The sequence below is a fragment of the Corythoichthys intestinalis genome, chromosome 3 (assembly GCF_030265065.1).
Source record: "Corythoichthys intestinalis isolate RoL2023-P3 chromosome 3, ASM3026506v1, whole genome shotgun sequence".
NCBI classification, from domain to species: domain Eukaryota; kingdom Metazoa; phylum Chordata; class Actinopteri; order Syngnathiformes; family Syngnathidae; genus Corythoichthys; species Corythoichthys intestinalis.
The window spans coordinates 54,849,684-54,876,411 of NC_080397.1; the positions used below are offsets into that span (position 1 = coordinate 54,849,684).

Here is a 26,728-nt window from a genome sequence, read left to right on the forward strand (position 1 = left end):
TGTGAGGGCCACATAACTTTTCCCTTCTCTGATGAGGGGCTGGGGTCAGTTTGTAACAAAAAAAGTGTGACGATTGCAGAAGTGCATAAATGTAAAAAATGATTGTTTTTCAGAAAGCCACAATCAAATAACCCTTTCTGGATTCTTCACGGAATGAAAGTAAATAAAATAAAAATAATAATATAATAATAATAATTAATAATAAAAACACTATTAATTAAATAGATGATAACCAAATAACCCACTCTGAATTCTTCAAGGAAAAAGGCCAGGGAATAAATAACACGATTGAGAAAAAAAAAAATTCAAAATGGCCGGACCAAATGTGGAGGTGGGCCGTATTTGGGCCGCGGGCCGCAGTTTGAGGACTCCTGGAGCGCGCATACACCCAAAGAAGAAATGCCGCATCCAAGTGAGTGAGAGAGGGAAACACTTCTACGAGCCTACTTTCTATCTACAGAGGCAACACCTGTATGTATCATCCTTTGTGTTGTTGTTGTTGTGTTTCCACTCGCGATCGGACACTTAAATCCAGTTGTGTAGTGGTTTGAACGATGTGCTAATGCTAGCGAACGAATGCTAACCATACTGTTATTAGCAGCTAATCATCGCTGATTTACGTTGATGCAAACCTGTTTGTTATTGGGGACGAAATTGATTTGTTTCATTTCTATTTTTAGTTTCACTCTTCAAGTGATGGTTGAATAAAGTCAGCAAATTATACCAACGTCTTCTGTATCGTCATTTCGGAGTTTAGCTAGCTGTATAGCTGTCTCGGTGAGGACAGTGCAGTCTATTCCCTCCCGATGCAGTTATCTCCACCTTGCAATGACTGCAAGTCGCTTTGTTGTAATTTTTCCTCGTGAAGTGAAGACACACTTTCGAGCGTTTGAACCTATGTGCTGTCATTGTTATGTTTATGGCTGCAATGCTCGTGCTTACCCGTCGTAACCTTTCATTTTCACACTCTTTCCTGGTAAAGTGTAGTCCAACTTTGGAGCGAGTGGTTCTTGGTGCTATGCTAGTTTGATGCGTCTGGACAACAAGACACGTCACGACGCATTACGCGTCTTTAGGAATCGTTGAAGGGATCGTTACGGCTTTTTCATTGTGATGTCGAGGCCTCGAAACACTCGGAACCGGTTCCGAATTGGAATCGGATTTCGATTCCCATCCCTACTTAGAACAGTTACTGAGACAGTATTTTTTATAATGTGTGCAAAGTGTGTGTAGTGTACACATAAATGTGGCCCTCTTCCCTACTCATCCTCTAGCCAATCGCTGAGGCAGACCAACTTATTTACATTTTCTGAGAGTTGTTCCATCTATATTCTTTTTTCATTTGAATTCCCCACCCAGAGGGCCAACCTGCTTCCATGTTTACATTTAACCGTTACCCACGCTGCTCACTGCACTTCTGAGTGGTGCGACGGCCCTGGCCGTTTAATTGTTATCTTTTTTGAGACTGTCAGTCATCTGATCGCCGCGTCCGCCAACTGGCTGCCTCCCCTCCCAAGGTGGCGTGCTCTGATTGACGCCGGACGGGCAGACGTCACAGCTGCTGATGGGCCACCCGAACTAGCCGCTGTCTGACAAGTATCCATTATGCAGCGCTTTGTTTACATTTACGGCAATAACGACACTTGATTTACAGCAGCTAATCCGAAACGCGGTTTTACTATTGGGCTGTTGTTTGTGCTTGCATACCCGCGTGTGTGTTGTATCGTGCCTGAGTCTTGTTAACCAAATAAAGGCAGCGTTAACAAAAGTCATTTGACCGCTCGTCATTTTAGAGTCAACATCCTGAGAGTTCGCAACTTCGCATTTGACAGTATCCCTCGTTTTTCACGGTTAAAGGGGATGTTGCGGCAAAGGGGGTGTGAGACATCAATAGAACCGTTATGTGCAAAGATAACAAATATTGATAAAGTTAACAAAAAAATCAATCACATTAATGAGCAATTATCGAAAATAGATCGAAAATGACGAACATTCCCGAAAGTGGTCCGGAAACAGCCGAATGGGGCGGCGACGTCACGACAAGTGATTGACAGTCGAGGCGGAGCCAGGTGCCATTGTTTTTTAACGACGAGAGAGTAGCGTTGGGGTTTGTTTGACGAAAACATCTCAAAAATGGTTAAAAACTGCTGTGCTATGTGGTGTACAAATAGTTATTTATCGGACTATAGTATCCATGAGTTCCCGAACGCGAAAAAAAAAAGCTGGACTACGCAGACGATGGGTAAAGTTCGTCCTGCAAAGAGGGCTAATTTTCTAGACACAGCCTCCGGCACGCTTTTCTGTGGTGCGCATTTTCCACCTGAAAGCTTCTCGAACTATGGACAAGTGAAATCGGATTTTGCTAAAAGATTGCTGCTCAAAGGAGATGCTGTGCCGACCATACACGCGCAGCGACCTAAATGTCCCGAGATATCAAGAAAAAGGATGATGACTAGCAAAGGAGGCTAAGGCTAAGGAAAGGAGGGGAGCAGCCAAGCTCGAAATGGCCAGAGTGAGTACTCTTTTATAATTAAAAAAATGTCACGCATTGAATACAGGACTGGACACATGTACACATTATCGTTCGTAAAATATATAGAACAAATCCTCTGATCCCATTCATATTCGTGTCTGTTGGCAGAGCGAAAAGCTATGATAGCGCAATAAATGATGATTATTCTAATATGATAGCGCAATAAATGATGATTATTCTATGTATTCCTTTATTTTGCAGTCACGGTGTATCAGCTTCACAAAAAGAAATGCAAAAAAAATCATTGGTGTTTCCCACACGATCTGCTGCCGATGTTTCATCAGTGTCATTGCTCCCCTGAATGACCGTTTCATTAGCTGCATTGGCGTTGGTTTGGGCTCAAATTGGTCACCTAAAACATCGATTAAAGCTTCGTAACTCTCCTCGTCACCATTAGATGAACATTCGTTAAGTCCTTCTACGTCGGATTCGTCGCTGAAACTAGAAACGAAATTGTCTGCCATCATCGCCGCCATTCAGTATTAAAGCACTGAGCCTTTTTCTTGTTGAAGAAACAATTCTGAATTCTCTTTTATTGACAACGTGGGGTGTTTCTTCATGAGGGAACCTGGAATATGTGCAGGACGAACACAATGCATAAGCATAAACAGCTCAAAACACCCCTAATTCTCCCCTCACTAGAAGGAATTCTATTGATGCAGACAGGCGCTGCCCCCCTAGTGGTCGTGGGACTCTCTTCACTTGTCTTGACGTCACACACACAATCTGCCAGATCTCGGGCGCCGGTCGTTTTAGCTTGACAATCGAGCCAAATTTCTCTCATTTTCTTGTGTGTAATTACACCAAGTGGCATGATATGAATACAAAAGGCATGCGTTTATGGATAAATGATGGAATATTAAAATTTTCCCAGGGCACTACATCCCCTTTAATGGGGACCAGAACCCGCAGCGTTAAGTGAAAAACCACAAAGTTGCGCACCCCGCGCCCCAAATTTTATTTTTTTTTGTGTGTGTGCTCAATGTATTTATTCAGATTTAGCACTGGAAAGAGATACATATAAGACATGTTTTTTTCTCACTTTTTACCCAAAGTATGATTTTAAAAAATGTGTATATACAGTGGGGAGAACAAGTATTTGATACACAGTCAATGGGAAAACCCATTGGCAGTGTATCAAATACTTGTTCTCCCCACTGTATATATATATATATATATATATATATATACATATATATACACATACGTATATATGTATATATATAATATATCAATGGATATAAATGGTTTTAAGCACTTCAGATATAATAATTATGATCAATTTTAAACATAACTGTCCAACCAAATCATTTTTGAACAAGAATAAAGTACTGTAGTAGAAAAATGCTATGCTTTATTAAAGGGCAACTGAAGACCTTTCCGGATTTTGGTGTAATTTTATGAATATAAACTTTGGACGGGTTTGTCAAAACAACCATGACATTATCAGCACGTAATTGTAAGGATAATTTGCGTTTTTTTAGGTTTTTTTTCACTCCGTAAATGGTCCCTTCGCAAACCCGGAAGTGTGACATAGATTTCCCGACGCAACAGAGAAGACTATCCACAGCTAGCATAGCAGCAACAACGATGTCAGTGATATTTCCACCAAAGGTATCCATTCAGGATCGCTCTTTCGTGACGCTACCGATGGCAAAGGCTCCCAGGAAAGATGAACTACAATTAATCCCTACATGTTTGAACCTGAGGCGTCAGATGATGGCGATTTACTTGACACAGCAGATGACGTCATGACGCCATTTGACAGCTCGACACTTCACGAACGGGAGAGTGAGTGGTAAGCCTAAATCCAGCATCGTTATTTTTTTATTTGCGAGAATGCGATTACATGGTTGTATATTTTCCCATGCTCTCCACATAGCTAAAACTGGATATTAGGTAATGGGACAGCTCCTACTGATCTAAATATGGTAAAGCTAGCCCAAATGTGGCTAACTGAATGATATGTTATTGATTTTTCAAAATAAATGACAAAACAATTTTATTTTCCAGGTGTTGCTGTAAACCGTCAAGTAATTACCCTTCCAAGAGTATGCCTGTGTCGTCAGGAGATCCCAGACGTGAGAGCCAAACTTGAGGAGGCTGAAGCACTGACAGGGGCATGAATTACATTAAAAAAATAAAACCATAAATTGTAAACAACATTGACACATTTTGTTGACTGTTTAATGCATTCTATTGGTATATAATATATTGTAATTATATTACATTCTGAAAAAATATTCAATAGGCCACAATAATAAATGATACCAGATTTAGTTGAATCAGCATCAGCTTTCGCTGTCAGATTGTGACACAACATTCATTCATTTTCCAACATATGAGCTAAGACTATCAGGGGTTTTCAACCCAGTCCTCAAGGCACACTGTGGGTCCTGGTTTTTGTTCCAGCCGATCCAGCAGAGACAGTTGAACCAATGAGGCTTCTGCTAAAACAAGCCACACCTGACTGCAATCAACTGATTGCACTTGTAAAACACCAGATTGGGGAAAAAGTGTTGTCATCTTGTTTGGTAAGAATGAAATCCTGCACCCACAGTGTGCCTTAGTGGAATAGGTTGGGGACCCCTGAGCTAAGTTATACCAAGCACACAGTGGCACACATCAAAGAATATAAATTTAGTAAGCAAAACAAAGTTAGGATAGCAACAGACTAGCGCAACATTGAAAAATGATAATGGCAGTGGGAAATATGTATTTATATGATAAATATGTATTATATATGAAGGTAACTAGATTTTTCTTTTAAAAAATGTGTACTGTATATATGACTATGATTTCATGTCATCAAAATTTGCTACATTTATTTCTCCTAAGTCATCGTCATCTGATGTCGCAGACAGAAGAAATTCAGCATCTGGCAGGCCTCATAGGATCTCTTCAGTTGTCATCGCCGGACACTGCATCACTTGGATCATTATATGACTCGACCCACTCTCTCTTGATTTTGGGAAACTGGGTGGCGACTGACTTGCAATGCTATTTTTCATCGTGTTGAGGGTTTCCGCCACTTAATTTTTTATGTTTGACTTCCTGGAGAAAAAAAAAATCACAGCAGCATGAAAATATTAGGTGAATCCTAATTTTAATTTAATAATTTCTTGGTGATCAAATAATAATGCCCCAGTCAAAGCAGCAACTATTTGATGCTATTGTTCCCTCTTCAAATAGGCAGACCTTGATGTTGAAGTATAACAAGTTATTGTTATATTGAGATGTATTTGATACATTAGGGCCTGACAGGTGGATTGTTTTGTTGTTATAGGCTTTATATCTACCCTGTGACAGGCCAAAAAACAACAAGCCAAGGACCTATTTAGTGCTGGGGACATTTGAATTTACATAATACCTATTGATATAGTAATAAAATCACATGAGTAGACGACATGTCAGCCAACCTATCTACTTATGACAGGCCAACAGCAACAACAACAAAATGTCGCACTTCAACAAACAGACAGTAGGAGTCCCCCTCGTTTATCAAAAAAGCCATTAATGTTCTACTTTCGTCTTTGTAAAACCAAGGTTGCATTGTTGTAGGTTTTCAAAGCTGTCGTGGCTGAAATGATGAAAACAATGAGCCGATTGTGGACCGGTATGCATGCAAACAAAAACGGTCCAAACCTTTGCAGGAGATGTTTTTTTTTGGACCACTCCTAGAGTCTCGAGTCTTCCTGTGAGTAATTTATCGCTACACATCGAGGTGGCATGACGAATCCTGCGAGTAAAACCCAGAAAATGTTTTCAATATATGGCGAGGATAGAGTGACTTCCTGGAAGTTACGTCATGAGGAAGCGGTCGGCAGGACGGCGCGTCCCTCGTTGCTATGGTGTTGCTATGGCCATAACTCAAAAACTACGCGGTCACTTATTATTATTTTTTTAAGTGACTTTTTGAGAGAGTGAATGATGCATTTAATACAATTCAACTGAGTAAAACACTTAAGAGCGAAATCTGAAAAGCTCTTCAGTTGCCCTTTAAATACCTCTGTTTATCTACCTTAGCTGTGGTGGACATGTAGAAAATACAAATTCCTCATGATCACTTCTGGCATTTAATTTATATGTCTCAAACGTCTACACACACACACACACACACACACACACGCCTACACACACACACACACATTGATTTCAAAGTGGCTTCCTTGCAGAAACTGCTTAACAAGTTAAACGATGATTGACAGTTGCTGCGCTTTGATGTCCCCTTCTTTGAAAAGATCAAAGATACCAGCATCGTTGACTTTAATAAGCAAGTGCGGCAGTGACTGTGAGGTTCAAAAAGCTGGGAGAGGGAGGGTGTGAGGATGTGCGCAGAGCAGAAAGCAGGGCGTATGTGGATTTAAAAAAATAAACCTTCAAAACACTCCACGGCCTGGCCCCTCCCTACCTTTTCAATCTACTCCGTTTAAACAATCCAACCCGTCCACTTCGCCCTACCACTATTCTCCCCCTCTCCGTCCCCCGTGTCTGCCTCTCCATCTTTGGTTCCAGAGCTTTTAGTCAGTTTGCCCCCCAGCTCTGGAACTCCCTACCCCCTGATCTCCGCAGCATATCTACCCTATCACTTTTCAAATCCAGACTGAAAACACACCTGTTCACTCTTTCTTATCCACCATAATCCCTAGCTCTGTTATATCTTTACTTCTCTTTATTGTGCTTTTAATCTTTTATCCTTTTAATACCTTTATATCGTACTGTGATTCCATGTCTTTTGTGAAGTGTCTTTGTGTGGTCTGAAAAGCGCTCTAGAAATAAAATGTATTATTATTATTAATATCTTATTAAAATTGTGGCGTCTTTAATTCTGCTCTCGCGTGCTCTCGCATCCAGTTAGGGTTTTGCTGTTAAAAAAATGTTTTTTTTTGTTTTGTTTTGCCCTCCTGTTCAAATTGTTTTCTTCCTCCAGAAAATTGATATTTCAAGCTTTCCAATGATGTATCACACATGCATAACGGACAATTTTGAAAGTTGGCCAAATTGGGGGTCTCAGAGCGGAACTTCAAGTCACCTGAGTGTTTTCCGCCATATTTATAATTGTCGCATTGTCTGCTTCCATTGTGACGTCAGAAGAGCTCCTTGGATATGTTTCGGTTTTGGAAAAGGACAAGAAATGATGGAAATATGGACATAAACAAACGATCAATGCAGCGTTTTAATGTTGATTTGAGTGGACAATAAAACTTAAATGGCATTATCTCACCTTTTACTTGGTCGATTGACTTCAAGTAAAAATAAGGGTGTCCAAAATTAGCGTGTTAACGGGCGGTCATTTTTTAAATTAATCACGTTAAAATATTTGACGCAATTAACGCATGTGCCCAGATTAAAATGACAGAACACTGTCATGGCCACTTGTTACTTGTGTTTTTTGTCTCCCTCTGCTGGCGCTTTGGTGCGACTGCTTTTATGGTGAGAATTGTGTAATTATTGACATCAACAATGGCAAGCTACTAGTTTCTTTTTTGATTGAAAATTTTACAAATTTTATTAAAACGAAAACATTAAGAGGGGTTTTAAAATAAAATTTCTATAATTTGTACTAACATTTATCTTTCAAGAACTACAAGTCTTTCTATCCATGGATCGCTTTAACATAATGTTAATGTTAATGCCATTTTGTTGATTTATTTTTATAATAAACAAATACAGTACTTATGTACAGTATGTTGAATGTATATGTCCGTCTTGTGTCTTATATTTCCATTCCAACAATAATTTACAGAAAAATATGGCATATTGTACAGATGGTTTGAATTGCGATTAAATACGATTAATTAATTTTTAAGCTGTGATTAACTCGACTAAAAATTTTAATCGTTTGACAGCCCTAGTAAAAACGAGCGTAAACCTCAACTTCCCCACTTTCAAACGAGACTACCAGAGCCGTATAAAATGTGCTGCAGCTGTTGCAAGCGTTACATCACCTGACAAAGACCGATTGGATAATTTCTCACGGCACACTTGACGATCTCTCACGGCACTGCCGCGGCACACAGGTTGAAAAACACTGGCCTAATAGACATCTTTCTCCCCTTTTAGAGTCGTTTGGATCGTGCCCGAGAGGCAAATCAAAAAGGCAACAGATACTTTAAGGCGGCCAAGTACGGGAGCGCCTTCCAATGTTACACAGAGGCCATTGAACTCTGCCCCACTGTACAGAAGAGCTACCTGTCGGTGTTCTATGACAACCGAGCGGATGCGTATAAGAAGCAGGTTGGCACTTACTCTCCTAAATTAGCAAAGAGCGCTTTCTTGTGACTCTGCTGCATATGGGAGACTTTTCTGTTACCAACGGTTGCCTTTTACCATAGATGAAATGGACTGAGGTGTCGCAAGACAGCTCACAGGTACTAATGCTCGACCCAGTGAACTTGACAGCTTTCGACAGTAAGTGGCAAGCTCCTGGGGAACTGGACAATAAGAAAGAATGCCTGGAAGGTGAGTAAAACTAGTCAAACCTTGATCGGGCCTGACACTAAATTAATGGCTTCAAAATGTCTCCCCTTTCGGCGAAATTCGCTGTTTTGAGGTCAAAAAGGGTGACCTACGTGAATTGTGTGTGTGTGTGGGGGGGTTAAATTATTATATTCTTATTATTATCATGTGATTCTCGGTGCGTAAACTGACCACTTCAGAAATCGGACCTTTAAAAAAGTTTCACTTGGACAGTCAGCAAATCCTTCTGGCTATTTTTCTGATCAGAACCAATCATCGGCCCATACCTGTCAAGTTGTATGGTTTCGGCGTAATTTGTACTAGTGAGCACTGATTTTTAAATGTGTACGCCGTACGTTCAAAATCTGGACGTTTTTCGTGCATTATGTTTTTTTCTCCGTTCGGATTTTGTCACCGTTTCTGCAACGAGACAATGAGCCTTACTATGCATTACTACGTTGGTTGGATGACGTGAGAAAAGTCAGAGACACTGAGAGAGAAGAGTGTTTGTTGTGACGCTGTAGCAAATGCGATGCTAGGCTAGATGACTCTAATATTTCCTGACTGTAGCCGACAGCCTACAAGCTACGCCTACATATCACATGCATATAGCACTACATGCGAAATGACAGACTCTGCGGCGTTAGTAAACAGCCAACATCTTAAAGCAGTAGACTTCTCAGAAAGGCGCTGTTGCAGTGAACTTTCCTAGCGAACCTAAGTAACTTTTTATCTCTCAGCTCCGGTTCTGTCCCAGCTGCCTTCAAACAGGCTGTAGTCAGACTCCTTTTTACGGAAAAAAAATTTTGACTCCTCTGTGCAGTCCAATTTTAGACCCGTCTCCCACTTGTGTTTCCTTTCTAAAGTTTTAGAAAAAGTTGTTTTAATTCAATTGCAAACATTTTTAGAGGCAAACTCCACCCTTGACAAGTTCCAATCAGGCTTCAGGTCCAGACATAGCACTGTTAAAAGTGCGCAACGACATTGCCCTTTCTGTAGATAATGGAAATCCAGCAATCCTTGTTTGACTAGACCTCACAGCAGCATTTGATACAGTTGACCACACAGTCCTTGTATCTCGTTTAGAACAATTTATAGGTATCTGTGGTAACGCACTACAGTGGTTTAAATTGTACTTGGAACATAGGACCTTCTCGGTAATGATTGGGAAATGTTCCTCCTCACAAACTTCTGTCTTGTGGGGTGCCACAAGGCTCTATTTTAGGGCCTGTTCTCTTTGCACTTTATCTCCTACCTTTAGGATCAGTTATAAAAAAAATTATATAATAAAAATTATCGCGTTAACGGTCGTTAATTATTTTTTAAAATTAATCATGTTAAAATATTTGACGCAATTAACGCAGATGCCGCTCAGACAGATTTAAATGATAGTACAGTGAAACGCTCTCTTGTTAATTGTGTTTTATGGAGTTTTGCCGCCCTCTGCTGGCGCTTGGGTGCGACTAATTTTATAGGCTTCAGCGCCCATGAGCCTAAAGTAATTATTGACATCAACAATGGCGGGCTACTAGTTAATTTTTTGATTGAAAATTTTACAAATTTAATTAAAACGAAAACATGAAGAGGGGTTTTAATACAAAATTTCTATAAATTGTACTAACATTTTTCTTTTAAGAACGACAAGTCTTTCTATCCATGGATCGCTTTAACAGAATGTTAATAATGTTAATGCCATCTTGTTGATTTATTGTTATAATAAACAAATACAGTCCTTATGTACCATATGTTGAATGTATATATAGATATAGATCGGCGTTCGATCCGATCCAAATATCGGATCGGAGCAACTCTAATTTCAAACTTTTACTGTTTGTTTTTAAAGTGCTTGTGACACGAAAAAGCGTGTTTATTTCATTATACACGCGGTATTTTATGCTCCGGAATGAAATGGACTAGAGCTGTCCCGACTAGTCGACGTCATCGATGACGTAAATGCGTCGACGGGCAAAACATACCATCGACGGGTAATGACGGGTTAAAAAAAATTACATGCGGATAAAGTTTAGAATGGCAGGCGCTCGCGATACAAGCGGTTGTTACTGGCACCTCCAAGGGGCCCGCTGTTATTTTAACGTGACCGGCGTTGTCAGATTGAGCAAAGAGGAAGAAAGTGGGCGAGCGAGCGAGAGGGAGTGAGCGAGATCGGCGAGTTGAGTTGAGTGGCTTCATGCCCCATGTTTTTGTTTTGGTCAATAAAAGTATCCATAAAGAGCCATCCGACGCCTCTCGGCGTTTTTATGCACGCCGCCGCCTTCCTGTGGAGGAAATCGGACGAACCCAGACGAACTGACGACAACGAGCCAAGTGAATCGCCGGTGAGGAGTTGAAAACACCGCCAATTTCCAAAAAGGGCAGAGATGGTAACACGTGAAAGCGGCATAAAGCCAAAAAAGTGGACCAGAATAACCAGAGCATGGAATAATTTCAAGGAAAATTTGGAGGGTGCCACTTTGTGTACTCTATGCTAAGCTGAACTCGCATACCACAGTAGCACGTCGGCTATGAACGAACACTTGAAGCGCCGTCACACAAGTGTAATTTTCGAAGACAACAAGAAACAACAAGCTAGCGGATTGTAAGTCCATACAACTTTCTAACGATTTTTTAAAATGGAAGTTGCCTTTATGTGCGTCGTATCAACGTGCATTTTTATTTAATAAAATAATTAATATAATTATATATATTTTTAAATCATTATTAAATTTATTAGGATCATGGACGCTCCCATTTGGGCAAAATATATACATATATCCTAATACATAATATAATAAAAATATAAACTCACCGGCCACTTTATTAGGTACACCGTGCTAGTAATGGGTTGGACCCCCTTTTGCCTTCAGAACTACCTCAATTCTTTGTGGCATAGATTCAACAAGGTGCTGGAAGCATTCCTCAGACAGTTTGGTCCATATTGACATAATGGCATCACACAGTTGGTGCAGATTTGTCGGCTGCACATCCATGATGCGAATCTCCCGTTCCAACACATCCCAAAGATGCTCTATTGGATTGAGATCTGGTGACTTTGGAGGCCATTTGAGTACAGTGAACTCATTGTCATGTTCAAGAAACCAGTCTGAGATGATTCCAGCTTTATGACATGGCGCATTATCCTGCTGAAAGTAGCCATCAGAAGTTGGGAACATTGTGGTCATAAAGGGATGGACATGGTCAGCAACAATATTCAGATAGGCTGTGGCGTTCCAACGATGCTCAATTGGTACCAATGGGTACATGATCAATGAACAATGGTACAATGATACAAACCAGGATGGATCCATGCTTTCATGTTGTTGACGCCAAATTCTGACCCTACCATCCGAATGTCACAGCAGAATTCAAGACTCATCAGACCAGGCGACATTTTTCCAATCTTCTATTGTCCCATTTCGATGATCTTGTGCAAATTGTAGCCTCAGTTTCCTGTTCCTAGCTGAAAGGAGTGGCACCCGGCGTGGTCTTCTGCTGCTGTAGCCCATCTGCCTCAAAGTTCGACGTACTGTGCGTTCAGAGATGCTCTTCTGCCTACCTTGGTTGTAACGGGTGGTTATTTGAGTCACTGTTGCCTTTCTATCAGCTCGAACCATACTGGCCATTCTCCTCTGACCTCTGGCATCAACAAGGCATTTCCGCCCACAGAACTGCTGCTCCTGGATATTTTTTCTTTTTCGGACCATTCTCTGTTGGGCAACAAAAGGGCAAAATCAGGGTACCTGGGGGTTATTAAAAGTATTAAAAAAGCATTGAATTTAGTTTTCCATTATTAAAGGTATGAAAAGTATTAAATTAGCTGTTGTAAGTCTGGAATTTTTTCATCGTGGTTTTAATTTTCAAGAACATCTCAGTGCAACCTAAATTATATCCGTGACAAAGTTTTTTTTTTTTTTTTTTTTAATCCATAACGAAGATGACGCGTACAATTTTTACGATGCACTGCACCTCGTGCGTGCGCGCCGTTAGCATCATTAGCAGGTGTCGTGTTAACCGAATATTTTCCGTCGTTGACCGTTTTTTTAAAACGGTGATGGAAAAAACTGAAGTCCAGGTGTAGCAAACACGGAAACGTTAGGAAGCTTTGGAGAGCATCGTGTAAGGCTATGTTCATTCTACAGGTCTTTATGCACGAATCCAATTTTTTCGTGTTTTTCCGACTCGAGTCAGGCATTAACTTGACGGTCTGAACGGGACAAGTCGCATAGAAGTTGACCATTTCAAATCCGATCTGGGTCATTTTTGTATGTGGTTCAAATCCGATCTGGGCCACATTTTTCCAGACTGTCGCGGCGGTCTGTACCGTCCAGTGTCCCAAATCCGATTTCAGCTGTGCGTTATTAGCGCCTAGCTTGCAGTGAACACGGCTTTTGGGGAAGGGCCGGGCTTGACAACAGTCATAAAAAAATTAAAATGGGTTGAGGATAAGCATGAGAATGATCGGTTTTGAGGGGTCTGGCTGCAGCCCATCTTGGAGAGTCGGGGCAAACTGCCCATATGCGAATGTCACATGCACGGACAGTGCGTGCATGCTATCGATCCATATAAACTGTGAATATAAGCCTAAAGGGGTTATTTATGTCTGTTATCTGTCTCCTCCTTTTGAAAAGCAAAATATGATATCCCTGGAATGACGGATGACTTGTCATTTGTTATGATGCTTCTGCGCACCGGCGCGTGTCGGACTGCGAATTAGAGAGCATGCGTAATACTTGAATGGTCTCAATGGACAAAAGCAGTCTGAACGGGCACACCAAAAAAACGGATATGACAAAAAAATCGGATTTGTGCATTAAGACCTGTAGTATGAATGTAGCCTAATTGAATGAGCAGGGACAAACAGCTTGGAGTCAGAAGTACGTGCGCTATTCTCAAACCTGAACGCACCCCGAGTCTTGGATGACAAATCAACAGAGCAGAGAGTAGACACAACATGGCTGGTAGTTTCTTCAATTTATTCAGAGTTGAGTAAGTAACGCACCGCTTTTGACCAACAGTGCAATTGAATATGTCATTATTATCATTTAAAAAATTTAAGTGATGGGTAAAAATAGATTATGACCAGATTTTTATGACCCTGTCAGTCAAAATGACAGACAACGAAAAAGTCTAGCGCAACCTCTGATCATTAGCATCAACATCACAACAGCAGGCAATCGCACAGTACTGTGTGCTAATGCAAGGAACTGCTCAGATGCCTGAGTTGTTATGTTCGACGAAAGCCTCAACAAGACAACCAAGTCCAAACAGTTGGACCAGCATGTGAGGTATTGGATCGGCGACCAAGTCGCATCCAGATACTTTGGGTCGCAGTTTATGGGTCATGCGAAGGCAGTAGACTTGCTTAACATTTCAAAGTAAGTTGCCAATTTCTCCAATTAAAATGTGTTAGATGCAATAATGTATTTCTGCACGGTTTGCCTTTCGAATGAAAATGAATTTCGCAGTTTTAACTCAAGAGTTTGCCATGTTCAATGGGGTATTGGCAGGTGCACTAGCCTTAGCATGGATAAACCGGAGTCGTAGATCCACCATCACCCTCAGATATACAAGCACGGTTGACACTATAATTGGAAAGAATGCAGAGTAACGTTGATCTGAATAACATGGCATGGTGATAGGCAAATTATAATGTAGGTGATAGTAAAACACCTCCTGGTATATTTAAATGTTTTTCTTGATTGAATAAGAGTATAGATTTTCTTTATCTGATTAAAAGAAATGTCTTCAATTGCTAACAAAGGATAAACATGTGTTTTGTATACTTCTTGTAATGTGATTAGAAAAAAACAATTAATGGTCATGTGTAGCTTTTTTATTTTGTGGTAATTAATGGTAAACTACTGCCATTTAGCGGCTGTTTATTCAACTTTCACTGCCAGTTGCAAGCACTTTACAGTTAAGGTGACCAACTTGACATTCCCTTACCTACCACCTTGACTAGGTCCTCTTAAAAGGGAAACCTGTTGTATTGCAAATGTAATTTCTGAAGTTGCTTTACAATAATAGTGTAAAATCCATTTTATCCTGGGGGAAAAAATTCGGAAAGACCTTATATTTAAATGTGTTTTAATTGTACCTTCAATAAATGTGCATTCTTTTGTCAAACACACTTAGTAATAGAGGTTAAATTTGATGTTCAGTGCTTTATTTTTTTAATATGATTCAATATTATCCAAATAATGGGTGCAAGAAAAGTATTAATTTTCAGTTGAAATGGCATTAAAAAAGATCTTAAAAGTCTTGAATTTAGATTTATCAATCCTGGGGGGACCCTGAAAACAAAATCTCCGCTTTCGTCACTTTTCATTTTGCAGACTTCATCTATATGACCAATGTTGTTAATCTTACTTTTCAAAAGTAATTAATTACAGTTACAAATGACTTCTCCCAAAAAGTAATTGTTAGTAACTCAGTTACCTGAATGTAAGAGTAATTAGTTACTTGGCAAAGTAACTGGTGTTACGTTTCTTTTTTTTTTTTTTCTCATTTTTTCAAAAAACAAAAAACACAGTAACCTTTCCTATAGTTGGAAGTCTTTAATGTTGTGAATCAACTGTAAAAGTTGTTAAAATTGCTCCCGTTTTTGCATTAGTTCCCTTCTGTCTACTTTCGACATGTGAAAGTTTTAAAACTGTTTCATCATTTAAAGATAGATTCTAGTCAAGATTTTGCCAACTTAGGGGTATTTTAGATAAAAAGTTACTTAGGTTCGCTAGGAAGGTTCACTACAACAAAGCCTTCCTGAGAACTAACACCGCCGAGTCTGTCATTTCGCATGTAGTTCTGTATGCATGTGATATATAGGCGTAGATTGTAGGCTGTCGGCTACAGTCAGGAACTATTGGAGCCATCTAGACTAGCATCGCGTTTGCTACAGCGTCACATCAAACACTCTACTCTCTCCGTGTCTCTGACTTTTCTCACGTCTTTCAACCAATGTAGTAACGCATAGTAACGACCATTGTCTCGCTGCCGAAACGGTGACAAAATCCGGAGGGAAAAAAAAAACACGTAATGCAAGAAAAATGTACAGATTTTGAACGTACGGTGTACACATTTAAAAATCAGTGCTCACTTGTACAAATTACGCCGAAACCGCACAACTTGACAGGTATGTTAACGGTTGTTGCGTTACTTCTGTCAGGTAGCATCGCTCAGTCTATCTTGGAGGACGAGCTGAAAGAGGAGCACATGAAGTTCCTTATGGGATATAAGGTGTGTATTTTTGATATTAACGTCCACGTTGTTCTACAAAAACAAATAGTAAAACCTTTCTTTGGGTTCTAGAAACGAGGGTGGACGATGCCTTCTCCTCAGTACATCAAATCCTACTTTGGTTCTTTCACCGATGACATCATCTCGCAGCCGCTGCAGATGGGCAAGAAGAAAGATGAAGACAAGAACAATGAGGGCGAGGCCTCCGAGGTCACAGCTAGGTACTAGAGAACATTTTGCCACCATGGTGAATAGAGGTGGGAATCTTGGGGCACCTAACGATTCGATTATGATTCAGAGGCAAGAATTTGATTATAAATTGATTAATGATGTACCCCCCCCCCCCCAGCTATTTGCTGCTTTTAATGTTTCGTACATTAGTTCCAAAATTGTACAAAAATTCTCTCAGGCTTTTCAAACAAATTACTATTTAAGTATAATGTTAACAGTTCAAAACATTAATAAAAAAAATCTCAAGTACCCAGTCTGTATTGGCAGCTTTAAACTATTTAATGATGTGAATCAACTGTTGTTTTTAAAATTGCTCCCATTATTCCATAATTTCCCTATTGTCTACTTTCGACATGTGAAAGTTTTAAAACTGGTCACCTACAAACAAGCAAGATTTCTGGCTGCCAAAGAGGTCTTTTTTCTAGTCTAACCTCAGTCAGTCACACTCCAAACTCCACTGTGGCCAAGACCAAAGAGCTGTCGAAGGACACCAGAAACAAAATTGTAGACCTGCAGCAGGCTGGGAAGACTGAATCTGCAATAGGTAAAACGCTTGGTGTTAAGAAATCAACTGTGGGAGCAATTATTAGAAAATGGAAGACATACAAGACCACTGATAATCTCCCTCCATCTGGGGCTCCATGCAAGATCTCACCCCGTGGCGTCAAAATGATAACAAGAACTGTGAGCAAAAATCCCAGAACCACACGGGGGAACCTAGCGAATGACCTACAGAGAGCTGGGACCACAGTAACAAAGGCCACTATCAGTAACACAATGCGCCGCCAGGGACTAAAATCCTGCACTGCCAGATGTGTCCCCCTGCTGAAGCCAGTAGACGTCCAGGCCCGTCTGCGGTTCGCTAGAGAGCATTTAGGTGATCCAGAAGAGGACTGGTAGAATGTGTTATGGTCAGATGAAACCAAAATAGAACTTTTTGGTAGAAACACGGGTTCTCGTGTTTGGAGGAGAAAGAATACTGAATTGCATCCGAAGAACACCAAACCCACTGTGAAGCATGGGGGTGGAAACATCATGCTTTGAGGCTGTTTTTCTGCAAAGGGACCAGGACGACTGATCTGTGTAAAGGAAGAATGAATGGGGCCATGTATCGCGAGATTTTGAGTGAAAATCTCCTTCCATCAGCAAGTGCATTGAAGATGAGACGTAGCTGGGTCTTTCAGCATGAGAAATGATCCCAAACACACAGCCAGGGCAACAAAGGAGTGGCTTCGTAAGAAGCATTTCAAGGTCCTGGAGTGGCCTAGCCAGTCTCCAGATCTCAACCCGATAGAAAATCTGTGGAGGGAGTTGAAAGTCCGTGTTGCCCAACGACAGCCCCAAAACATCACTGCTCTAGAGGAGATCTGCATGGAGGAATGGGCCAAAATACCATCAACAGTGTGTGAAAAGCTTGTGAAGAGTTACAGAAAACGTTTGGCCTCCGTTATTGCCAACAAAGTGTACGTAACAAAGTATTGAGATGAACTTTTGGTATTGACCAAATACTTATTTTCCACCATGATTTGCAAATATATTCTTTAAAAATCAAACAATGTGATTTTCTGTTTTTTTTCTCCACATTCTGTCCCTCGTGGTTGAGGTTTACCCATGTTGACAATTACAGGCCTCTCTAATATTTTCAAGTAGGAGAACTTGCACAATTGGTGGTTGACTAAATACTTATTTGCCCCACTGTATGTATTCCATCGGTGATCCTGAATATCTGAGTAAGAACACTGCACGTATGCCGTGCGATTCCGAGTGGGGTATGGAAAGGCTTGAAGTTGATTGTAGAAAATGCTATTCAGAAACCTGTCTGCTTCGCTGAATGTAAACAAATGTGGAGCTTCGCTCTCATACAGGAAATATATTTTAGGGCTGTCAAAGTTATCACGTTAACGGGCAGTAATTCATTTTTTCAATTAATCACGGTAAAATATTTGACGCATTTGACGCACATGCCCCGCTCAGACAGATTCAAATGACAGCACAGTGTCATGTCCATTTGTTACTTGTGTTTAGGGTTAGGGTTAGGTGTTGAAACCCTTAAAATCAGTCGCCCTCTGCTGGCGCTTGGGTGCAACTGATTTTAAGGGTTTCAGCACCATCAGCATTGTGTAATTATTGACATCAACAATGGCGAGCTACTGGTTTATTTTTTTGTTTGAAAATTTTACAAATTTTATTAAAACGAAAACATTAAGAGGGGTTTTAATATAAAATTTCTATAAATTGCACTAACATTTTTCTTTTGAGAACTACAAGTTTTTCTATCCATGGATCGCTTTAACAGAATGTTAATAATGTTAATGCCATCTTGTTGATTTATTGTTATAATAAACAAATACAGTCCTTATGTACCGTATGGTGAATGTATATATATATATATATCTATATATATATATATATATATATACATCTTGTGTCTTATCTTTCCATTCCAACAATAATTTACAGAAAAATATGGCATATTTTATAGATGGTTTGAATTGCGATTATTTACGATTAATTAATGTTTAAGCTGTGATTAACTTGATTAAAAATTTTGATCGTTTGACAGCCCTAATATATTTCATAAACTTTTCCATCGTTATTTCGTTGTGTAAATGCATTTATAATAATCATAAAAATACAGTGCCTTGCAAAAGTATTCGGCCCCCTTGAATCTTGCAACCTTTCGCCACATTTCAGGCTTCAAACATAAAGATATGAAATTTAATTTTTTTGTCAGAGCTATCCATAAAAAGTCTCGTTTAAAGTTTGCCACAAGCCACCTGGGGGACACACGAAACATGCGGAAGAAGGTGCTCTGGTCAGATGAAACCAAAATTGAACTTTTTGGCCACAATGCAAAACGATATGTTTGGCGTAAAAGCAACACAGCTCATCACCCTGAACACGCCATCCCCACTGTCAAACATGGTGGTGGCAGCATCATGGTTTGGGCCTGCTTTTCTTCAGCAGGGACAGGGAAGATGGTTAAAATTGACGGGAAGATGGATGCAGCCAAATACAGGAACATTCTGGAAGAAAACCTGTTGGTATCTGCACAAGACCTGAGACTGGGACGGAGATTTATCTTCCAACAGGACAATGATCCAAAACATAAAGCCAAATCTACAATGGAATGGTTAAAAAATATACGTATCCAGGTGTTAGAATGGCCAAGTCAAAGTCCAGACTTGAATCCAATCGAGAATCTGTGGAAAGAGCTGAAGACTGCTGTTCACAAACACTCTCCATCCAACCTCACTGAGCTTGATCTGTTTTGCAAGGAAGAATGGGCAACAATGTCAGTCTCTCGATGTGGAAAACTGATAGAAACATACCCCAAGCGACTTGCAGCTGTAATTAGAGCAAAAGGTGGCGCTACAAAGTATTAACGCAAGGGGGCCGAATAATATTGCACGCCCCACTTTTCAGTTTTTTATTTGTTAAAAAAGTTTAAATTATCCAAGGAATTTTGTTCCACTTCACGATTGTGTCCCACTTGTTGTTGATTCTTGACAAAAAATTAAAATTTTATATCTTTGTTTGAAGCCTGAAATGTGGCGAAAGGTTGCAAGGTTCAAGGGGGCCGAATACTTTTGCAAGGCACTGTATGTAGACTATTTAAACATTGAGAACACTTGTTTTTTCTGCCAACTCGAAGAGATTAAAATAAATGTCAAATCCACTATCCGCCAGATAGAAAAGACACACAAATATAAAAGATGTTTATTGAATATGCATCTTACAGTCTTGTTTAACTGTGGGAATTCGTTACAAAAGAGGGGCTTCACAAATGGAATCACTAGAGGCGTGCAAAATTTCCGATTCTTAGATTATTTGCGATTCGGCCGTGGAAGATTCGAGAACGATTCACAAACATCCATATTCCGATTATTGAATTATACCAGGTAAAGCGTAAATGAAACGCAGTCAGCGCGTTTTCTGCTAGTTTCTGCCATATATATATATATATATGCATTAGGGTGACCAAATGTCCTCTTTTGCCCGGTCAAGTCCTACTTTCCCGTAGTATCCTCGTAGTCCGGGCGGGTTTTATAAATTTATAAAAATGTCCGGTTTTTATGATTTTTCACGGGACCAATTTGAAGAGAATCCCTCCGGCCGCTGGGTGGCAGCAGCTGTTGACATGGCTCCTACTAGAAGGGAGGGAAGGAGTAGTTCTTGTTTTTGTTGGCAGTTTACCTCTATCATGAGGCATTACCGCCATCTACTGGGTTGACGATTTGGCCACAACGGCTGCCCAGTTGTTAAGTTTTTTTACGATAAATACGTATTTAATGGCAACTGTTGACTTCTGTTGGAGCTTAGACTGTAAAATCCCGTTTGGTGTCGCATCGTTGCACTGACGATGATTTTAAACTTTTATAGCAAATTTTGATTTTTGCCTCAGCTAACTATGAGTAAGCTAAACCACGCTAGGCATTATGGGAAACGTAGTTTTGAACTGCTACGTTTGGGTAAATGCTGGTTGAATAGTTTGTCAGTTTTTTTGGGTTATTGTTTGAGTGCAATCTAGAACATTGAATGGGAATATCAATTGAATGGGAATAACAATTTGTCAAGGACAATTGTCGCTATAGTAATTTATAAAATGTTTAGTTGGCACATAGCCTACTGTGTGTATGTTCTTTGACTGGACTACATTTCCATGGGTCTGAATTTTATTTTACATATGGCGTAAAACACAGACAAGACTAAAAAAGCAGTTTCTGCTCTTGCACTCCTCTTTAAAAGAAACTGTTGTATTTTAAGCTAAAACAACTGTTGTGCTTGATAGAACAATATGTCTATATGCTGCCATAGCAGATTCATGGCACATTAAGCCCCCAAACTATTTTTATTTGTCTGTTTTACCCTGAAAACCCCCATTTACAGACGTCGCGCAACCGCTTTTGTTTCAACCCAGCCATAAAACAAAGGTGATTATATTTATTATTCAAAATGTCTGTCGTTTTTAGCTTTGAATCATTCATTGATGTCTCATATTTCGTTTAAAAAAAGAAAACGACTTTAAAAAATTATTCACTCACATATTTTAAACTTTTAAACAAATTGTCACAATGAAAAAAATGGCGTCTGTAAAAAAGTCATGGATATCTACCTCATAACTATCGCTTAATTGTATTTTTTTTGTTATTGTCGCATTTTCTCCGATATGTTAGATGATAAATAATTGATCCAAACATTAAAAAGTTGAAAAAAAAACGTTTAAAAGGGTAAATATATGAAAATGAAAATCTCGACCACTCCTTGATGTCTGCGATTTCTGCATCGCGACCCTTGTTATATCACCATGTTTCACCCATAAAATCCCTCAAAAATCCAGCTGTGGCCATTCACAGCTGTGTCTTGACACTCAGTGATACATGCTACATGCAGTTTTTGGATCGAAACAAAGTAGGTACGCAATAATATCTCGTCAAAGTCATGGCGTCTGTAATCCTGTTCTCGCGTGCTCTCACCTCCAGATAGGGTTTTGCTGTTTAAAAAATATATTTTTTAAAAAAATGCCCTCCTGCTCAATTTTTTTTTCTCCCAGAAAATTGAGATTTTAAGCTTTCCAATGATGTATTACACATGCATATCGGACAATTTTGAAAGTTGGCTAAATTGGGGGTCTCAGAGCGGAACTTCAAGTCACCTGAGTGTTTTCCGCCATATATATATATATATATATATATATATATATATATATATATATATATATATATGTATATTAGTCATTATTTATTTATTTTTATTCAAAATGCATTTTTCCATCCAGAGTGAGGGGGCACACTTTAAATATATTAAAGTGATATAGGCGTCTTTGAGTGAACTTCGAGTACAATTCAAGTATCTTGAGGCCGGGCTGAGTGTCCTCTTTTTGGAAATCAAAATATGGTCACCCTAATACATATATATATTATATAGTCACTCATTCACTTTTATGAATTATTAGACGGCATTCTTGGGGACAAGAGCAGCATCCTCCCACTATTTGCGTTTGACAACGCAGCACCTCAGCGCGGTCTTCGGGACGCAACGAGGAATGGACCGAGAGTAAATATCATGTGCAGCTAATGCCGCTAGGTAAAAAAACCTAGTGATGGGACGAAATGGGCCGAGGTTCCGAGGCTTGTGTCGAGTAATGGGAGGGGCGTTTCCACGAAGCTTGCAGCGAGGCGCGCGTCATTTCGGCAAAACCTGGAAATGATGACGTGGGAAGCCTCCCCGGCCGGCTGAATCTTGTGAGCGCTTCGGAAGTGATCCGACGTTTGGCGCGCATTGCAAAAACGGTACAGACTAAGTAAAAATTGGTCGCAAAATGCAATGGCGACCGCCTGTTATTTCACATTTTGTGGATTTCGGGCTCCTGTACTTGTTCCATCTATGCGCAACAGCGCAACCAGTGCAAGCTTTTTTCGAGCCTTGTCCTTTGCTTGCGATGGAACCTGCGCAAAAAAAGCGATCATCCCCTGTATGGGAACATTTTGATTTGATTGCTTTCAATAAGGAAAACTACTTTAATATAAATGTGAGTGTGTGTGTGTGTACCAATCTGAACCAAACATCAACAGAATGAAAAATCCATTAGTGTACTGGGAGGCATAAAGAATACCCACCCAAATTTATATAAACTGGCACTCACATTTCTCTGCACCCCAGCTTCATCTGTGCCTTGTGAAAGAATATTTTCTAAAGCTGGTGAAATATTGTCCAAAAAAAGAAACCGTTGAAAGCCTGTGGAAAAGCTATTATTTCTCAACAAAAATGAATAACAAATTATCCTTACCACTTGTTGTATTTTGTTCACACACTGAATTACTAACATAAGCACATTCATATCTTTGTCATAATCAAATAACCATTGAATTCTTAACAATGTTGACCTCTTGGGCTTCTAGACCACTTGATGGCGCCATAGAGTAAATGAAGCACCATGAAGCTTTGCTACATGTGCAAACCAATTGGCTGCAAAGCTCCATTGCTTCATGAGGCTTCATTTGGCCATCACTAAAAAAAACAATAATACCTGGCTGCGGCCGTCAGCCGCTACAAACAGCGTCAAGTTGCTAGTTGCTACAAACATACGGCTATGGTAGAGATCACATATATTTTAGACTAGATTTGAAATGACAGACTTTCCCACACTAGTAAACAGGCGCCATCTTAAAGCAGACTTCACTAGAAGGCTCTGTTGTAGAGAACCTAATTACTTTTTATTTAAAATACCTCTAAATCGGCAAAATCTTGACTTGAATCTATCTTTAAATGATGAAACGGTTTTAAAACTTTCACATGTCGAAAGTAGACATGAGGGAAATTATGGAATAACGGGCGCAATTTTAACAACTTTAACAGTTGATTCACAAAATTAAATTACCGTAATTGAATGTAGTTTAAAGCACTAATGTGAAGTAATTTCTTCACATGCCAAATAGGGTCACAAGTAAAGTAATTAAACATTGTCCAACAAATTAAGCATGAAAAAATAATTTATATGTTGTATATTTGACAAAATAATCGCGTTTCCGAAGTTTGAACCTGAAAGGGGACGAACCCGGAAGTGATACGTCACACCGGGAACGCGATGGCACCTCCATAGATACGGCCGCCATACAAAGCCCTTCAAACAATGATTCAAACAGCGATATAAGCGATAGATCAAGCGCAAGGGAGGAGATCCAAGTTTTTGAAGAGTTGGAGGAAGAAGAGGAGATTGGAATTTCATGTTATTAGCCAGACGCTAATCATGATACAAACAACGTGCCTAGACTTCCTGACATGGAATGGATACAAGACCCATCGAGATTACAACATTGGTAAGATATAGGCTGCTATTATTTTCCTTATTTGAAGATGCAGATATTTGCTCATAATTTTATGTTTTTGTCTATCTGATGACATTGTTAAAAAAATAATAATCAGACTTCAAGTTCATTTTGGCAGATCCGGCAGCTCTCGTGCATATAAAATAATAATATAAAAACGTTGGGGGGAAAGAATACAATAACACATCTAAATGACATGCGTACACTCTACTGGTGAACTCCCATATTACAACTAAATAAAATCCACTATATCACAGTCGCCACTTTATTGTGGGAACAATAAGAAAACAAAGTGGCGTCTAATGGCGTGCGGAAACGTAGTTTTTTCACACAAGCGAACAGATTACATAGCACCACTTCAGTGTTGTCCCGAGACTACATTTCCCATGATTCACTGCGTGGCCTGGGCGCTCGCTGATTCGCTGCCAGACATTAAAAGCAACACTTGTCACCTGTCAGCGGCTCTCGCGAAGCATGCCATAAACTAGAAGGCTTCAAAACGATCACCGTGAAAGAAACGGCGGAACCGTACAAATGTAATGCAATGCTTGAAGCATGAAGGTGGATATACATAATACAAATACAGATATATAAAAAAATAAACAAACTCACCGGCGGTGTATGTCTCTTACTGCAACGTGACCGTGAATTACCGCGACACCGACCCGCTTAAGTGCACATCCACACCCCTTTCCCGATTGACAGTGGATTAACCCTTTTTGGACAAGATCGTAGATGACGCACAATTTAAACACGCTTAACCTAGCGAACGCAACAACAGCTATGATCGGGGATAGCCTCGGCTAACGTCGCTAGCTTATACTGTTCATTCCACAACAGTTGGCAGCTCTGCTTTGACAAAGTCATCAGTCATCTATCCAAAAATCACACTTTTTGGCAAATCCTTGATCAAAGGGAGACCGGTTAAGGAAGCAGGCATCTTCCAAGTGTTTGCAGCAGAGAACACTACTCGATGATGGCATGAAATTCATTCGCTTCGTGCAAACCAAAGATGTCCATTTACGTGCCCTGCTATCCTTTGGCCACTCATACAACTTTTCGTTTCAGTGAAAACAAAACATCACCACACACCGCCGTGGCATCTTACCGAGAAGCAATGCAACAAACAATACTTTTCTATGGTGGACTTCCCTGGCATGTCTAGGTGTGACGTAATTTCCGAAGATTGCAGAAGAAAAGCATTTTCGTTGTCAAGGGCGTTGCTATGGGTTAAACAAAGAATCTGGAAGGGTTGCGTAAAAAAAAATAATGAAAATATGCTTATGATTGTTTAGCCATTGATATTATTCAAAAACATGGTTGGCCAACCTTAGTTCACATTTGGCCTTTAAAGCTGCTGACACAGAATGGGGACTTGAGTATTTTATTTACTGTTTTGAACTGTTAACTTGATACTGAAATAGTCCTTTTTTTATTCAAGCCTGAGAGGATTTTTGTTCAATTTTTGAAATAAATACACAAAACATTTTTAAAAAAAGAATGTGGGGAGGGGCATCAATAATCGATTTAAATCGGAGTCCCGTAATCGTAATCAAATCGTTAGTTGCCCAAAGATTCCCACCTCTAGTGATCACACAAATCGCAACCACGCATCGCATTATAGCATTTCCTTCTTCTCATAAGACCTCGCAAATATAACATGAAATTGCGGGAGGGTTTAGGGCTTGGGCCTGCAAATCAAGTTAATTGACCGGCACGGATCGGGTCGGGCTGGATTTTTTTAAGTCCGATCTAACCTCTGCTCTGAAGATGTTCAAAGGACATACATATTCATACAGTCAATGGGACTAAACATACAATCATCCTCCTTCATGTGGTAATGCACAATAAATTATTTCTTACAGTTAACGTACCAAATCTTATTTTACTGTCCTGACAGCAGGCTTTATTTCTTTTCATGGACATGAGTAAACTGGCATATTGACGCATTCACAAATCACGCGATCTGTAATTCGCTGCCAACAGACCATGAGTCGCGCTCTACTCGCTGAAGCGGTGTTGGATTTCGCAGTGAGGGTGGATTTTAATCCCTCATAACTCCGCATGATTATCGCGCATTCCTCCTCCGTGACGTAAGGTGCCAGTGCCATCGTCACAAGTAGTGTTTGACTCTGGTCTCCACCCCCTTTTATGTGAACGCGAAGTAACTCTGACTGGGTTGACATAGGTTCGACTAATCAACCTCATAATCGGCGTCGTAGCACCGATTGACCACAAACTAGATAACCAGATTTTGTCAACTCCGGTTACCCGCTGGTAAGCAGGATTACTTCTGGGGAGGTTGAACTCCGTTCGCAGTATAGGCCACAGACCTTTTTAATTGTTTTGGAGACCTGTGGCCTATACTACGAAGCCGGTTTTCTGGCTTAGCAGGGTAACTTTGAGAGTAACGTTATCACGTGCGACGTAAGTTCGCGGCTAT

The 26,728-nt window shown here is 40.0% G+C and overlaps 1 protein-coding gene across 5 annotated transcripts in view; it reads left to right on the forward strand.

Annotated features, from left to right (window-relative positions):
• Nucleotides 1-26,728, forward strand: part of LOC130913099 (mitochondrial import receptor subunit TOM70-like) — a 121,244-nt gene that overhangs the window by 17,544 nt on the left and 76,972 nt on the right. For 4 of the 5 annotated variants that reach the window (XM_057831423.1, XM_057831422.1, XM_057831425.1 and 1 more), the window contains exons 3-7: nucleotides 8,597-8,770; nucleotides 8,869-8,995; nucleotides 16,155-16,225; nucleotides 16,298-16,446; nucleotides 24,229-24,276. In XM_057831423.1, the coding sequence (XP_057687406.1) occupies nucleotides 8,597-8,770; nucleotides 8,869-8,995; nucleotides 16,155-16,225; nucleotides 16,298-16,446; nucleotides 24,229-24,276 (569 nt within the window). The remainder of the gene's footprint in view (nucleotides 1-8,596; nucleotides 8,771-8,868; nucleotides 8,996-16,154; nucleotides 16,226-16,297; nucleotides 16,447-24,228; nucleotides 24,277-26,728) is intronic. The other variant, XM_057831424.1, reaches the window with a different exon arrangement.